The sequence below is a fragment of the Adiantum capillus-veneris genome, chromosome 14 (assembly GCF_014529385.1).
Source record: "Adiantum capillus-veneris isolate H3 chromosome 14, ASM1452938v2, whole genome shotgun sequence".
NCBI lineage: Eukaryota > Viridiplantae > Streptophyta > Polypodiopsida > Polypodiales > Pteridaceae > Adiantum > Adiantum capillus-veneris.
Window position 1 is genome coordinate 130,748,093 of NC_140944.1, and position 17,788 is coordinate 130,765,880.

The 17,788-nt window shown below is 37.2% G+C and overlaps 1 protein-coding gene across 2 annotated transcripts in view; it reads left to right on the forward strand.

Moving 5' to 3' along the window:
• Window positions 1-17,788, forward strand: part of LOC147443120 (uncharacterized) — a 131,477-nt gene that overhangs the window by 91,155 nt on the left and 22,534 nt on the right. Inside the window, exon 6 of one of the 2 annotated variants that reach the window (XM_086529048.1) lies at window positions 16,050-16,101. The exons of the other annotated variant lie outside the window; for it this stretch is intronic. Within the exon in view, the coding sequence (XP_086385174.1) occupies window positions 16,050-16,096 (47 nt within the window). The 3' untranslated portion in view covers window positions 16,097-16,101. Of the gene's footprint in view, window positions 1-16,049; window positions 16,102-17,788 lie in introns of those variants that run through there. 2 annotated transcript variants of the gene reach the window in all.

The window sequence follows — 17,788 nt, forward strand, 5'->3', positions numbered from 1 at the left end:
TTCTTTGTATATTGAGGGCCAACTTGTCATTGTTTGAGCCGGGATTTTACCCACTGGAACAGTGTTCATGGTTCTTATTATGTAGCAGGGAAGGTAGGGGAGTCTTGACTTTTTGCAAATCAATTTTATCAGGTAACTAATGACTATATTCACAACCATTAGGGTCATATAAAAAGCCTCTGATAATATAGACTAGATTTACCTAGGATCTAATGGGACTGGGGCAAATTAATCACCTATTTGTCTTTAATGCTAGTTGTTGGCTTTATAGGGAATAACTAGAGTGGCATTCATATTGATTTAACCATTAGTCATCAATAGATAATGATTACTTGATTAAGCCAATAGTAAAGTTGACCACAATGTAGACAAGATATTAACAAAATTGATATCATTGAAAATCTCAAAATGACACTACAATGGCTCTCATAACAATGTAGAAATAGGAGTTTTTTATAGGTTAGAGAAGGTAGCTTTGATTTCCCTTGCCACGAACTATACAAGTGGAAATAGATAATTGAATATGGCTCTATGAAGAGGTACACACCTTGTCCACTACATGACTACATATATGACCATGGCTAGAGCGCACACATGGGAAGTGAAAAAGAGATGTGCAGGTTACTGAAGCTCATCACTACCTGCGATTGGCTATACTTATAGCAATGAGCTCACCGCTACTTGTGAGTGGCTATACGTATAGAAGTGAGCTACACACAGAAGACCAAAGCAATGATATATCAATTTGTTATGGGCTAGGGCATTAAGATACCATAAAAAAGTATGGAAATCCACACATAAACACACACACACACACACACACACACACACACACACACACACACACACACACACACACACTATAATGGTATTTATTTATGGTGCATTAAAAGATATTGTGTATGGATGACAAATGGAAAGTAGCTTAAACCATTGAATTACCTCTCAAAATCTAAGGGCGGACATCAAATGCTCATGGATATACTTGCTATTTATAAAATCTTGCTCTTTTCTTGCACATTCTTGGGGTTCTATAAATAAGCACAAATAGCCTCATTGAGAGACCCATGCACGGGGGGGGGGGGGGGGGGGTGTGGGGGCATAAGCCTCTGCCCTTGTGTTGGCCTTGTTCTCCTCTTCTCTCATTCTCTCCCTCGCGTGCATGTGCCGCACTCCAATTTCAAAGGTGTGGATGCCATACTCTCTCTTGTTCTCTCACCCTCTTTGCTCATGTATTTTGATGAACAATGTATAAGAACGATACTCAAGATATGTGTGCCCGACTATACATATGCTATGCTATTTCGTGTGTATTTCTAGGGCTGCCACGTTAAAGTTTGTTGCAATGGTATTAGAGTTATGACCAACCTCTTTCGTTTACAATATCAATAGTCCTGTTGTTATTGATGCTATTAAAGATGTAAAATCAAAGATGAAAAATGGGGCGTATGGGGACTATAGAAAAAGGGGAACTAAATATTTCATTATCTACATACATAATCTACATAACTAGTGCCCCCTTTAGATAAAAAAACAAACTCCAAGATACAATATTTCTCTTCCAAGGCTAACTATTGCTTTCCCACACAACATTATAATACCTACATTGTCCTAAGCATTTGATTTTTTAAATGACTGCTGTTGTTATTTTTGGAGTTGTTGAACCAACAAGAGGTGAGTGCAAAGAAAAGATGCATGTTCTTCCACGAGCCTAGTGATTTAAATAATATAGGTATAATGTAAGGATTGGGCCAGCCACCAGCAGGGAGATCATGTGCGAGTACCAATAGTGTGAAGCAGGCAAAAGCAAGCTTGGTTGTAAATTTCACTCTCGTTTAACAGAGTAGCAACAATGGGAGTGACACCCTTGCTATTTATAGACCATGGCATTGATGGAGAGGGTCATATGGCAGTGCATACTAGCTGGGTGCGAGTGTACGCTAATCTTCCACAATTAGCATGTAGCCTGTCATTTGCACTAGGTGTGTCGCCAATGGATCACACAATTTTTGTTGACTAAAATTACAAAGCACTATAGATGGCAAGGAGTAGAAGGTACCTACAAGAAAAAATCGATTACCAACAATCAACTGGCAAGGCAATATGGGAAAATCAATAGCCATTTGAGATTTGCAAATTGCCCGTAATACGAAGCTCTAAGTTCAAATCTACTTTTGATTTTCTTTAGCTTTTGCATAATCACTTGGAAAGTGGACAAGATACCAAATACTATCTAGGATTTTATGATGAAATCTTCGTCTAATGCCCAAATCAAATGTCCAAATTAGTATGTAATTTATTGTTTTTGTTTAAGCATACTAACTCTTTAGTACAAGACCATGTCCAAATCCTAGAAGAGTTTGATGATTCCATTGAAAGAGGACAATTTAGATACACAAGTGTAGACATATTCTTGGAGGATAAAAATGTTTCATTTGGGCATCCCCTCATATTGGAAGACATACAACATCTTTCAATCTTTGCATTCATGCATTTTCTTTGATGTCCTTCTTCTCATCACCTCTCTTGAATTCGACATTCTTTAATGGACAACACAATTGTTATTTCCTTCTACATTTGAGTTTTTATATATGTTATGCTTTCGGATTTTGTTAAGTATTAACATAAAATTATCACTTCATGGATGGACATCTCCAAGAAATGAAGGGTGGTGGATCTACCTAGCCATGATCTTCTAAGATTGAGCTGGCATATTATATCCATCTTCCAAGTCTTACCAAAAAAATTGAAACCCATGTGTTCACATTGAATTTCATCTATGCACCCTAACATTGAAGGACCCTTAGCAACTTGAGGAAATTGTTAACTTGGACCTTGAAGTTTGTTTTTCAAACATGAGCTACAACAACCTTGAACTTAGGACATTCTAAGAACACATGTATGACTCCATATTGTTCACATCTCCCTTCATCATTTGACCTTTTTAGTGGGCATTCCAAAAAAAAAGGTCTAATAGCACATTGTGCACAATTTGGAATCTCCTTGTACTTTGTTCCCACTTGAGATTGTGGGTTTTGACGTTGAGTTTGTTGTAAAGGTTAAGGCTCTAATTTAGTGCTTGACTTCATATTTCTTTGTTGCAATAATATACAATCATTAAGAAGATGTGTCCCTCCACACTCTTGATGTCCTCATCTTCGTTCAAACTCCCATTTCAGTCTGCTCTTCTTGGGGTGGAAAAGACAATCTGTGAATGAGTTGTTGATCGATGGGCTTGGGTAGAGCTCCCCCCTTCTTAGAGGGTTCTCCATGCAATATATGATTGTTGGTCCCTTGTATCCCCCCTTCCTAGGGAGTTCTCCATGTGAACAAATTATAGAATCATCCTCAGGTGTACCTTGATGTTTGCACTAGCCTTATGTTACTTGAGGGCTCATTGAACCAAAACGTGAGAATGCTCGACTCCAATTGAAGATACACGAAGTAAAGGAGCACCTACGTTTGCTCAAGATGTATCTTGTCCATCACTTGAAAGCACCTTGTAGCTGATGGATCTATCCTAGCCTATGCATTATTGATCTCCTTGGCAAGCAATTGAAACTTTATCTACGCTAAGAGAGATTTCATTTACCTTGGCTATCTTTAGTCCATACGCATCCTCATAGACGAGTTTTCCATTTCAAGTCTTTTGAACAAATGACAAGATTATATTGTACCTTAGCCTTGGTTGTTGACTCATAATAACTTTGTAATCATCTAGCACAATCACAAGTTTTGTACTTGATTGAGCCAATTGCTTCACTAAAAAATGTCTTTGTAAATTGTCTTAGTTCAACAATATTCATTCCAAGTACCATCTGCTTTGGGTTTGTTTGGAAAAGTTTGGCTACCTTTAAATTTTTTATATCTTATATCAATGTTAGCCCGAAGGAACCTTAATCACATTCCAAAGGGATATCTATGCCTGATTGGAAACGACGTAACTGTTTGCACCAATACATGGGATGTGATCTATAAAGACAGGCATGGCTTGCATGTGATCACTAATGTATCATCATTTTCTATATGCTCTAATGAATGTTGAAATATGTCAGTATTATTTCAATTGATTATGTGTCTGTGTAATGCTCTTTTGGTCTCCTGTATTGTACCTATGTGTGATGCTATAAGTCTTGTGTTTAATACTCTGGCATGACACAAGGGTAACACTGGTGACCGCGATCAACCACAAATCGATGAAAACTACAAATTCGGGGTCTATGGTATTGACTAATGAGGCACGGTAGTTACCATGTTTCTACAGACAAGGTCTCATGGTCTGTCTTCTCCCATTTTCACTCCACCCAGACAGAGATGAAGATTGCAGCAATCGTGCATAACCCGAGATGCCACTCTGGCATAACAGGAAGACCCATGGGGGGAGTGGGCATCTAAAGAGGAACCACAGACACATCGGCACAAGTGGACCCAACAAAATTTCTTCATTTGTTGGTGAATATGCTTTTCTTTGTGCTGGTTAAATTAAGCCTTGGAGGGAAAACTGCCACAATTACAAGAACCCGTGAGCTGTAACTGCAAGTCGGAATCCTATCTCTCTTCGACCCTTGATTGTGGAACCACTCAGACCAACGAGAGGACCCAATGGGCCTACGCGATTCTCATTCAAAATCCCTATTGTCACAACCGCACCAGTTCTGATTGGACCATCAATTCTAATTTTTTTTGGCATGGTAGGATCCATTAGCAAGCACCATGGACTGAAGCACAACAAATTTGTGGTCAAATCCAATGAATTCTCATGTACAATCCTTTGAAAAGTGGTATGCACTATTGGATGACAGTAGTGATGTAGTGCATTATAAGGAAGTGGTTTTTGAAACCATCCTAAGTAGGAAAGCTTTAAAGTGACTCACAAAATACCCAATCGACTATTTCTAAACATTTTTGGAGATTGTTGTATCCTGAAACAATTTTGTATAGAGAATACAACCCACAAATGTTCGAGCATTTGTGGCTATGAAAGCTGAGAATACTTGATGTGGAGACTTACACGACTAAGTTTTGCATGCTACTTTAGAGAGTGGGAATAGTACGACTGGTAGATGAAATGTTGAATACCTATTATGCTTGAGGATTGTAGAAGAGTCTTCGTATCTCATTGGCAACTATTGACCTAGAAACAATAACATTGGAGAAGGTCATATTGGGTGTACCTCAGTTAAAAAAATCTAAGAAAAGTTAGCACAAATCGTGACTCCAAAGAAGACACAGACTATGAATTAAAAGCAGATGATATCTTGGATGAGGATGACGATCCTCCTGTACGATCAACAAAGACCAAGGAATCCAAAAGAAGGTCCTAGCGACAACAACAAAAAAGGGGAAGATCACGGAAGCAAACACCTCAAAATTACATTGTACTGAATGTAGGGATGAGGGTCGTACGACTAATGACTGTGTAGTCATTAGTCATGCGACTAATGACTGTGCACTAAATAAACTTTGGTATGATATAAGTTAGATGAAAAATCATAACACAAGTCAATGTCAATATAATTTTTAAAATATGGCAAATTGGCAAACTCAACCAAATCATCAGCCGAGTCAAGCAACCAATGCAATCCAAGCTCCATACCAATCACAACAGAAGGAGATAACAAAATTTTGAGAGCTCTTTGAATCAAGGTGGCCAACCTAAAGGCCAAGGTGGATATGGTTGAGGTGCAGGTTGACCTAATTTCTACCCATCCCCAGACAAAAGCATTGCTCTATTTGTTTGAATGATGATCATTGGCGTAGTAAGTGTAAAGAAGCTATGGACTACGATCAAAAGAAAGTTGAAAAAGCAAAAAGACTCGGCACAAACATGGTGTCCATTGAGATAATGACTACAAAGAAAGAAGAAAACAAACGAAGAAGGAAACAAACTGTGATTTAAAAGTACAATCACCCGTTCAAGGAAGGAAGTTCACCCAAGTTGAAAGGCAGTTTTGAAACCAACCATTCGCAGATCAGATAACCGTTCTGAATGAAGCAGTGAGATGGGCCAAGAAGGAGCCGGTGTTGATGCCATAGGTTCTTCCCGAGTTGGATCCGAGAGTAATTGTGGACCAGTAGTACCTGTTTAAAGGAACTTTGGCATATACCACAAGCAAAACCCAAATCTTGTTTTTGAAGGAACAAATGCAATCAAAACACATTAATCAAAATCCTTGAAGAAAGTTTTGGTTAGGACATGAAAATTGTAAAGGCTTACTATATGAACCACACTTATAGTGAAAAAAGATTTTTTTAAAGAAAAAAACGAGGCCACTCCATGCCAGCTTACAAAATGCCAACCTGATGCTCTGCCAAACGGTTTTTTTTTGCAAAAAACTAGCACAAAATGCCAACCTGATGCTCTGCCAAGTGGTTTTTTTTGCAAAAAACCAGCACAAAAGAAAACGACATTTGTTGGTATCCATTAACTTATAAAACTCACTCATAGGCACACACACACACACACACACACACACACAAACTACAATGGCGTTTTGCCTACAACACAAAACAAAATTGGCTCTCTCTCTCCCCTTCTCCTTTTTCTCACTTAGTGTAGCCTATTTAAAGGCTCATTAGTTTGCATCTTTTACACACATTGCCTTGCACACAATCCCATTTCATTTTGCTGCAAGAAGTAATCAGACGAGTTGTCTTCACATTAACCTTACTTGCTTAAGGTCATTCTATTATTTAGGACCATATAGCACTTATTAAGTCGAGTTCACTACTAAGGCATATTAGCAGTGCAAGTCGCAGGAATACACGATCTTAGCTTCATCGTTCAAACAAGGTTTTCAATACAACCAGTCTCATGGCAGATAAGCTAACCGATTTTGGAAATAAGGGCTCATCCTCCTCATCTTAGGTGGACCAATCACTCTTTTTTACATAATTATGAGGTACTCCTTCCTAGGGAACTATTGAATTCTTTCTCAAAGTATATTGCTAATTGGGATGTCCTATAACTTGGGTAAATTATGTTCAGGGTATGAAAAGTACATGGTTTTTTACTTTGCTTATCTATAAACATATATTGAAAGAACCATTGAATTTTCATCATGTTCACGAACTTTACATTTTGGTTTTTAAAGCACTTAACCCAGGTACATAACTGTTAGCATTTAAATTCACCTTTTAAATGACAGTTACCCCAATTTAATTCCTCTAAAAGTATAAGGGCTTATGCAAATTTCTATGCTAACAAACCTTGCATAGATTGCTATTTTTATTGCCTATGTAATGGAAGGCTACTCGCTCTTCTCTAACCGCTGTTATGATCAAAGAAAAAGTATGCATGAGCTTTCCTAGCTCAATACTATGTGTTCAAATTCTATCAAGACTATTATACTTTGCTGCCATAAAACATACTTAGCGATAGAAAGCAATTCTTCTTATTGTTGAACAAAATTGAATGTAGGAATAAAAGGGACATGGATGACAAATGTCAGGTCCGTCCTATATCTGCATTCCATGACTAAACAAAAATACTGATGATTTTTTTGTTAGCATGATGTGGCTCTATAGGTAAGGATTCCGACTTCTTTTATTTCCGAATTCAAGAGCTATTCGATGATTCTTTGCAGGAAAACTTACTATGCTATTAATTCATTGGTTACTTGTTAGATTTAATAAAACATCAAAATTCTATTTCAAGCATACGTTTAAAACCTTTTTTTTAAAAATGTATGTACTCACTTTCATTCATCTTTGTCTTTTCTCTTTTTGAATCTGTTGGCTCAAATTGTGAATAAAGTAAATAGATTAATAATCCAGCACACACACATGGCACAAGGTCATAAATCAATCTGATAATTTATGACCAAGAGATTGACAAAGATGCATATTAGTTAGATTGTTGGGTTTTTGGACCTAATTTTCTGATAGGGATACATACACATAGTCCTAATATCTTATGATTGACTGGTTTTAAGGTTGTATGTATTACCATTTTACTATGCGTTCATTTTTTGTCAGGTTTTTCAACTCTACAAATACACCGCCCGAATATGGATCCTAAATACCTCGGAAAAGATAGAAGCTTTCTATAAAAAACCTTAGAATTGCTCGTGCCAAAATGTACAAACATACCCTTAAACAATATTTAATATACCCTGCAAATAAATACAGACCTTTCCTTGCTAGAACTACCAAAAAAACTTAAATCGTTGTATCTATAACCTTTTCTCTAATTTATGATGATTTCTCGATTTTCAAAATGACTCTTTGGCCCTCAGGATGGAATTCCCGGTCAAGCTCACCTTTTCTTAAGCTAGTAACTATGTTTTACATTGCATTGAAGATACTACTGCATCTAAGCTTATTGTGGAGTCTACAAATTTAGAGAACTATCCTCATGTATCCTCATGGCTCTTTACTGCAACTTCTCTCTTTTAACGATTGGATCAAGCTCTTAGCTGCTTTGGTAAAAACAAGAAAGAAGGACTTAAATTTTTCGACGAGGAGTTAAAACAACTTCCTCTTCTTCAGAAAATTCACACACAATCATTGGCTACCTTTTCCTCCTCTCGTGCAGAATTGACCTATTTTTTGAAAAAGTTATGTGGACTTAACCCGGTCTTCATTACTACACAAGCTGCTCCCTCGATCAATGTATTAAGCAACATATTTAGTTGCAATCCAGCAATGCTTGAAGCAGTCAAGAATTTTCAACAGGACTTATGCTCACTTAGTGAGTCTACACTTTTGGATATGGTTCCTAAAGTGTCTAAATGTTTCCCGTTTCTTCCTCCAAAACAAGTTGAGGTAAAAGGAGCAAGTGTAGACAATCAACTCTGGACCCTCCCCAACAAAGGTTTTCTTGCACCTATCTCACTGGAATCTTGGATTTTTAAAGCCAACTTGACTGTTGCCTAGGGTTCATATTCTTAAAGGTACTCAATTCTTAGATAAAGGTGAGTTAATCAATGCTCCCTTTGCTATGAATTTTTTGGATCATGTCAAATGCTCCTCCAATACTGGGATTTATGGACGTACAAAGGGCATTATGGATTTTTCTAAACCAAATGCAAACTATTACTCAAATTCTATTTGGAATATTTATAGGCCTTGTATCAAATGTGCTTGTAAGTTCCTAGACAACAAAGCTGCAAATCTTGAAACTTGGGTTTAACACAAATTGCAGTTATTTACTTCCGCAACATGATGCTTGAAGTTCTTAAAGAGCTAAAAGAAGATGAACCTACAACCTTTTTGACATCCTATGGAAATTACAAAGGAGTGAAGACCCTTCTTAGTTTGCTTAAACCCAACACAAAAGAAGAATCTACCCCATCTTTAAAAAGACCTATTTTTTAAACTAACACTCCTAATTTGCTTACTTCGTTTTTGACTCCCTCTATTACTTGTAGCTCTAACTTTGGTAGAGGTAAAACTAAAAGCTATACTGGTAGAGGTAGAGCCAAAATATTCCTGTAAAATATCTTCTTGATATGTGATTGTAATATTTTTAGGTTATTACCAATTTGGCAGGCAAGAAGATCTTGAGTAGAAAGAAGGAGGCTTAGAACCAAATACTTGTGCATTGTCTTTTTGTTAACAAATATTTTGAAATTGTACCCTTCTAAGTCTATTTTCATGGAAATATTTCATCAATACTTTGGTAATACCTCATTACTTAATTCAGTTATGTTTGGCTGGAAATATACATATCCACTAAAAAATTGGTTTTACAATACTAACTTTTTAAGATTACACATCACTCCTTCTTGTGATTGTCGTGATGATAGAGAGTTTGCTTCACAATTTGATAAATTTGGTTCACACCAATGTACTTCAAACTTAGACATTTGCAAGGATCATGAGATTTTGGCTTTGCTAAACAAAGGATTAAATCATATTCCCCTCCCTCCACTTAACCCTCAGTTGGTTTTTGCAGCCCTCCTTAACTGCTTAACCGACTTGGTTAATAAACTCCAATTGGAATCAGGCATGATCCACACACGTTCTCAACTACTTTTTCACAACTTTTCAAAAAAAGTAGTAAAACTAAACCCATAGTGGCTCAGTACAGACACGACTTGGTATACACTAGAGATTCTCACAAAAATTAGAGATCTTACATCTAAATTCTTCATTGTAGGACTAGATAAGGCTGGAAACATAGCTACAATTATTTGCAAACAATTGGTGTATTTTGATGCACTTGATAGATTGAATGGAGATGAATTCTCCATTTCTACTCTTACCCAATTGATACCAAAATCCCCTTCACAATTGCAAGAATTTGGTTACCAACCTGATAAGAAAATGCTACATGTTTTTTTTCCCCACTTACAAAGCACATAAACATAAATTTAGATGGATCACGGATGCCTCTAATGGAATCTATACTGAAATTATAGATTCCATGACCAACTGTCTTAATTTAATCCTAACAGAACTAGAACTTCATTGTGCAACTACACAAAAAACCACTCACAGGTTTCTCGGGCTTAATTACAATCCATTTTGAATATTAAAGAATAGTTCCAAGCTATTCTTAAATCTTCCATAATATATTACACAAGTCTCTTCAACAGACATTACACAATGCTACGAAAACATTCTTATTTTTGGACATAATGGTTTGCTCTTTGTCTTAAAAGAATTGATTGATCTTGCCTTTAAAAATAGGGAAAAGAAACATTGACTTGCTATTTCCCTCAAAAAGGAACCAACATGGGTCAAAAAAGTTACGCACATAGCTCCTCTTCATTTTAACCAAATGGGATTAATAACTCACCTCATTAGCTTCTCAACAATAGCTTTATCCAGCTCGAAGCTAATTGTTTTAATCAACACAAAGGGATTCCTATGGGTTTTTCCTATTCACCTGATGCATATTTTGAATATAAATGGTACATCAGACAATTACAAAACGTTGAAACACAAAAAATACTAACACAATTTCTTCATATAGTTAGATACATGGATGATAGTTCTTTCAAGAACAAATTTTGAACATATATCCCTTATGTACTTAAAATTGAAGAACCAGCTGATACAAGTATTTCACTAAATGGAGAATCTTTCACAACTAGTACAACTTTCATGACAATAAAATTTCACTATACTAGAACCTTATACATGAAATTTTTCTACAAGATACAGTTGGAAAAGAGAAAGATTTCAATTCACTACCATTGAATTTGTCAAAGAAAAAAGTAATCACCCTTACAAAAATGCAATTAATACTTGCTAAGGAATTCTCTACCTAATTTTATACTCCTCTAGTGATTGTTTCACAGCTTATGAAGAAATCTTTAAATTAATTAACAAGTTTGTACACAATGGTTTTTCTAAAACCCAAAATAATGAATACCATTATTCAATCACTTAATACAAATGAGTGGCCTAGAATCAACATAAATACCATCATATCTTTGATGAGGCAGTAGGCCCCAATCTATGGGTCTACTGTCTCATAGAGTGAGTCTGCCTGGTTTTGGGCCGGAACACACACACAATAGTCTTATGATTTTATTTTTTTAACCCACTACCATAAGTTGGTTTTTTAAACCGAAGTGAAAAAATAACAGGATTGTTTGGAATATCTCTCCAAGGACTTGTAAATTTTTAATTTTTTATTTTAAAACTACATTTTCATATATCCATGCTTGGAATTACAAAAACCACGAGTAAAATCCTTTTTTGGGTTGGTTTACGATCCCTCTCTCTGTTAAAAAGTATCTAGTAAACATACATGGTTCCTATATTTCCGTATCAGTTTGAACCTCTGTCTATGATGGATTGAACTTTTCCTAGTAATACTTTTATTTGGCTATATACTTTGAAATGTTTATTTTCCTTGGTAGTCGAACACCCTACAATTCTTTACCTGCTAATGAGTAAGTGCAATAAAGCCATTTTTACACCTTTACAAGTTGCGATATCCCATTCTGTTTTGGAGTTAAGCAACCTTATCAGCGTTAATCAAAATCCTTGAAGAAAGTTTTGGTCACGACATGAAAATTGTACAGGCTTACTATATGAACCACACTCATAGTGAAAAAGAAAAAAAAAGGTTTTCTTTACGAGGCCACTCCAGGCCAGCTCACAAAATGCCAACCTAACGCTCTGCCAGACGTGTTTTTTTTCCGCAAAAAACCAGTGCAAAAGAAAACGCCATTTGTTGGTATCCATTAACTTATAAAACTCTCTCTCTCTCTCTCACACACACACACATACACACACACACACACACACACACACACACACACACACACACTGCTAGGATAAAGTGTCAAAATCACTATACTGATATAGGTACTACTTGTGTACTGGTACTAGAGTTGGTAGTGGTACTGATGATACCTATGTACTGGTACTAGTATGGGTAGTTATTATACTAGACTGGCACTGATACTACCTATGTACTGATACTTGTGTTACTTGCATATTGGTACTGCACTAAACATGTACAAGTAGTTTATTGAAGCAAAATGGATCTATATGGGTATTGGTACTTTATTGCACTAAAATGATACTACTTAAGAACGATGCTCCTATGTAATGATACTGGGTTCACTTGTGTCCTGGTGCTATTCTGTATAACTGGTTGGTTGTGATGACGGTGGTAGAATATTGTTATGGTTAGAATGGGTTGTGAATTATAATAATTTTGGTAAAAGCTGCTTATATAGCAGTATGTGGTTGCGAATTACATTGTGGATATGCGCATCCCTTGTTTATACACTTTCTACTCCAACTAAATGGTTTTTGGGCTTGATGTTTTGCCAATTGTATATTGGTACTGAATTAGTATTGGTACTAATACTGCTTGTGCACTAAAATATACTCGATCAAAGCTACTCGGGTACGGCTACTGTAGACATTGATGTACTAGTGCTGAACTGCTAGTGGTAGTGGTACAATAATATACACAACTAGTACTGATACAGGTATTAATACTTTATTGTACTAAATTGATACTACTACCACTTGTGTGATATACTGGTCCTAGGACTGGACTATTTGTGTATAGGAGTATACTGAACTGATACTGGGACTACTTATGAGACTGGTACTGGTGCTAATTGTGTGTTGGTAATGAGCAGGTTATGGTACTTAGACTGTTTGTTTACTATAAAAGACTAGACTGGCGCTATTTTGTGTATTGATACTGGTGCCACTTGTGTACTAGTGCTGAACTGATACTGGTATTGGTACTGCTTTATACTGAACTGGTACTGATGCTACTTGGGTACTGGGATACTGATACTGGTGTAAAAAAAATGGGTGGACCTGCTGCCCGGCTAGGATAGTATAAGGATAGTGTGTAAATGTCCTTGGGCATTATTTACTGGGGTGAGTTGCCCTAGGGAGTCCTTGGTGTCTTATAGTAACTAGTACTGTAATTGGTGCTGTTTGGGTACAATATTATACTAGATTGATACTGGTGCCACTAGTAAAACTTGTACTCGTATTGTATTGCATTGAACTTTAACACACATGCACGCACACACACACACACACACACACACACACTTTGATAGGGATAGTGTGTTAATTTATCTATATTGCCACTGATGCTACTGGTACTGGAGCCAGGTCTGGTACTAATGCTACTTGTGGATTGGTCTTGATACTGGTAATATATAATACTAGACTATACTCGTGTTACATATGTACTGATGCTGATGCTATGTGTGTATATACTGTACTAACACTCGAATTGGATTGTACTAAACTGGTACAACTGCTACTAGTGTGATATACTGGTACTATAACTGGTGAGGTTTTATACTGGACTAGTACTGGTGGTACTTGTACTGGTACTTCTTGTGTACAGGCACTGAATTTTTACTGGTTCTAGTAATGTATGTATACTATAATATATTGGACTAGTGCTACTTGTGTACTGGTATTGGTGCTACTTGTGGACTGTTACAACATTGGTCCGGTACTAGCTATACTGGAACTGGTGAAAAAATAGGTTGACCCCTTACCCGACTAAGATAGGGTATGGAGTGTATAGACATTATGAACTGGTACTATATTGTATTGGTACTGGTATGGTATTATACTATAGTAGGACTATTGCTACTTATGTGATGTACTGGTACAGTATTATACTAGGCTGATACAAGTGCTACTTGTAATACTGGTACTGATACTACTTGCGTATTGGTATTACACTAGTATTGGTACTAGTATGGTTTGTGCTCTTTAATATTCGGACTGGTGCTACTTATGTACTGGTATACTCTAACTAGTAATTCTGGAACTGGTGTAAATTTGGGTGGTCTTTTTGCCCTGCTACGAAAATTTAAGGATATTTGTTAAATTCCTTGAACATTATTTACTGGGGCTAATTGACCTAGGGACTCTTGGGTGAAATATAGTAGGCAATTTGGTAGCTGAGAATTTGGAGGTGTCTTAAATGACACTTAATTGATGCATTGAATGCCGCCACACACAGACATACACACATGTTCATTTGGCGGATTCCCTGGCTTTGTAATCCCTATCATTTTTTTTTTCTTAACTTCACTGTAGCTCCACCGTGGCAAGTCTGCACTACAACACTCTCTAAGCGCTATCTCATTATCTCTCCTTAGCTCTCTCCCCCTTTATCTTTCTTTCTCCTTTTTTCCCCTCTCTCTCTCTCTTTGTCTCTCTCTTCCCCTGTCTCTGTACTAGATGGCGCTGCTGTATTCATCGTACTTTTTGATGATGGGCCCACCATACTGCACTGGAGGAATGTGGCCACTTGCTCTAAACACTATAAAGGTGAGCTCCCATGCTCACTTAGTATTGGTATTGTATGCTTCTGTGGTGTGTATGTGTGTACTTGAGAGTTGTTATCTATACATTGGGATTGGGAGGGTGTTACCTGCAAGTGGTGTTGTGGTAAACTTCTTGGCTCTATGGAAAAGGCAAAGATAAGCAGGCTATTGTGGAGCTGGCTACTCCGACTCAATCTCAGGTGACCTATGGCATTGATATGAACTTTTGTCCAAACTGTTTGGTTGTGATATGATTCACTTGTTGTTATAGTCGGCATGCATATGCTAGATTATACATGAATGGCAACTTCCACTGTATCACTTACTACGGGGAGGTTTTTTGGCACCTTATAGTTTGTGATTAACTTATCCTTGGCAAATATATGTACATCCATCTGTTTGCGCTATGAAATTCCGTTTGAGGTTAGTGAGTATGGGCAATAAATAGCTACGAGCTTTTTAATTTGCATAGTTTTAGAATACTTTTAAAGGTAGTATCCTCTTGCAAACACAAGATAAATGTTGCCTGAAGTTACTGTTTTTTGCTAAAATATAATGAAAAAAGCTCTTGCAAATGGCCCTATATGATAGGATTGATTGAGGGGTTAACATACGACTTGGTATACTTTGTTATGACTGGAGTGGCTGGTATGATACTGATGGTGTGCCTTTGGGTTGGTTATCAAGCTTACCATTACCACTCGGTTTCATTCTATAATGACCTAATGTTATGGATTTAGAACTTTAACATCTAATCTTTTAGCAATGAATGGGTGATGTGTACAGGGTTATGATTGATTGTGGGCACAATGGTTATTAGACTAATGTGTGCTTGTGGGGTTGGTAGCGAGCTTACCATTCTTGCTCATATATGATCTATGCCGATGTAGTGGTGATATATTGATCCTTTGTAAAAGTGCTCAACTTGGCCGAATATGGTTATTAATGTTGTGAACATGGCTATGATTGATTGTGGCCGAGTATGGTAAGATAATGGTTATGAAAGGTTGTGGATTGTGGTAAATACGGTTGTAAATGGGCTCCTCATAAAGCTATAAATGTTTGTTTATTGGATCAAAGTTATGAACCATAGAGTCTCTCCCGAGCACCTGGACATTGGTGTTTTGGATCACATTTATAGACCATGGCATCCCTTGTAAAGGAAAGCATCGTTGATTATATGAGTAGCTTCACATTTATTATTAATTATCTTTGAAATTTTTTTTAGTTGGGTGACATCTATAACATGTGGGATACCCATGCATCACCTGCATACGATGCGAGTACTAACTGAAATTTGCGTTGTTTCCATGGGTGCAGATGTGGGTTACCTTCTCAACTATGCTTTTCAAAGTTCCTTGGAGTGAAGATGGTATATTAATACATCTTCAAGCTCTTACTCTATGTGCATATGTATAAAGTACATTCTATACCATGAATGGAATTATACCACCTTTTCACTGATGTAGTTTCTAGTGTCCTTTGTAATTTTGAAAGAATCCTTTGGTGTTTATGTATATTGTTATTTGAACACACACACACACACACACACACACACACACACACACACACACACACACACACACACACACACTTAACACCAAGGGTAGTAGAGATACTATTCAAAGACGTAGTTACTATATTATATCTCGGGGTGTTCGTCCTTGGTAAGTTGTTCCTAGGACTGATGCCTGTGGGATGGGGTTTTCTTCACACGATCCTTATAGGTTCTCCTGGTCGGTTGAAGGTTGAAGAAGCTACTAGCTCTTACTATTAGTCTTTTATGTCAATTATTAACACAAATTTTTTTGACAATGAAGAGCTTAGCACTATCTCAAGGGCTAGAGCTTCCTACTGAACCTCTTTCTAAAGCATCGCTTCAAGTACTCATATGCATTCATGATCTTTTGGCATCAGAACTAATAGCAGGAGCTTCTACTAATGTAGCCAATTCCTTGGTTCAAACCATGTCTTTTGATAAGTGTGTCCATACCCTCACCCAGCTTGTCAATAACTCTAAGGCAGGGGTTGCAGATCTCTCCAAATTCATAGGGAACATCCCTTGCCTGACACTTGCTCATAAAGAAGAGTTAGCTAAATTCTCTTCTGAAGGTGCTGAATTGACCAATTATTTATGCAACTTATGTGGTCTTTCACCTGGGTTTGTTTCAGCTCCGTCTATTTCGGTGCAAACTATATCGAACGGTTTATTTTGCAGGGACCCCTTGGCCCTAGATGCTGTCAAAGCCCTTTCAAGAAGAGATGTGCTCTCTTAGTGAAACCTCGCTAATGGAAATGGTACCTAAAGTTTCCCGAGTTTTTCCCTTCTTGCCTTCCAAACAAGTTGAAATCGAGTCTCTTGGTGTGGACCATCACCTTTGAGCCCTGCCCAACAAAGGGTTTTTAGCTCCCATATCTATCGAGACCTGGGTTTTTCTAGCCAACCTTTCGGTTGCTTCAATAGAAGAAGAGCGACTCAAAGTGTTAAAAGTGTCCAATCTCTTGATAAAGGTGACCTTATTAAAGCTCCCTTTACTATGCCGTTCCTTGATTCAAAGAAATATGGCTCAAATACTCGTTTATATGTACATACAATGGGATTGATGGAGTTCTCCAAAAGTAACTCTGAGTACTACACTGAGTCTATTTAGAACATTTACAAGCCTTATGTCAAATGTGCTTGTCGGTTTCTTGACCCTAAGGCTTCGTATGAATCAAGCACTATTTGGTTTAATCATGCTATATGGTATGCCCTCAACAACGCAGATCTCATGTTCCCTGACACTCCTTCAGCTCACTACCTCTCCCTGTTCTACTCTTGGCTTGGAGGACAGACCAAAGAACTTGTGCTAGCTCAAATGGCACTTATTCAATTCCGTTCCATTATGCTCTCTCTTCTCAAAGAACTAGCTGCAAAAAAATATGGGCTTCTTTTGAGTACTTATGGAAACTATCTTGGTATTAAAACTCTCCTAGGATTGCTAAAACCTAACACGGATGCTGAGGATTCACCTACTCTTAAAAGACCCAACTCTCTTATATCACCCACTTCCTCGTAC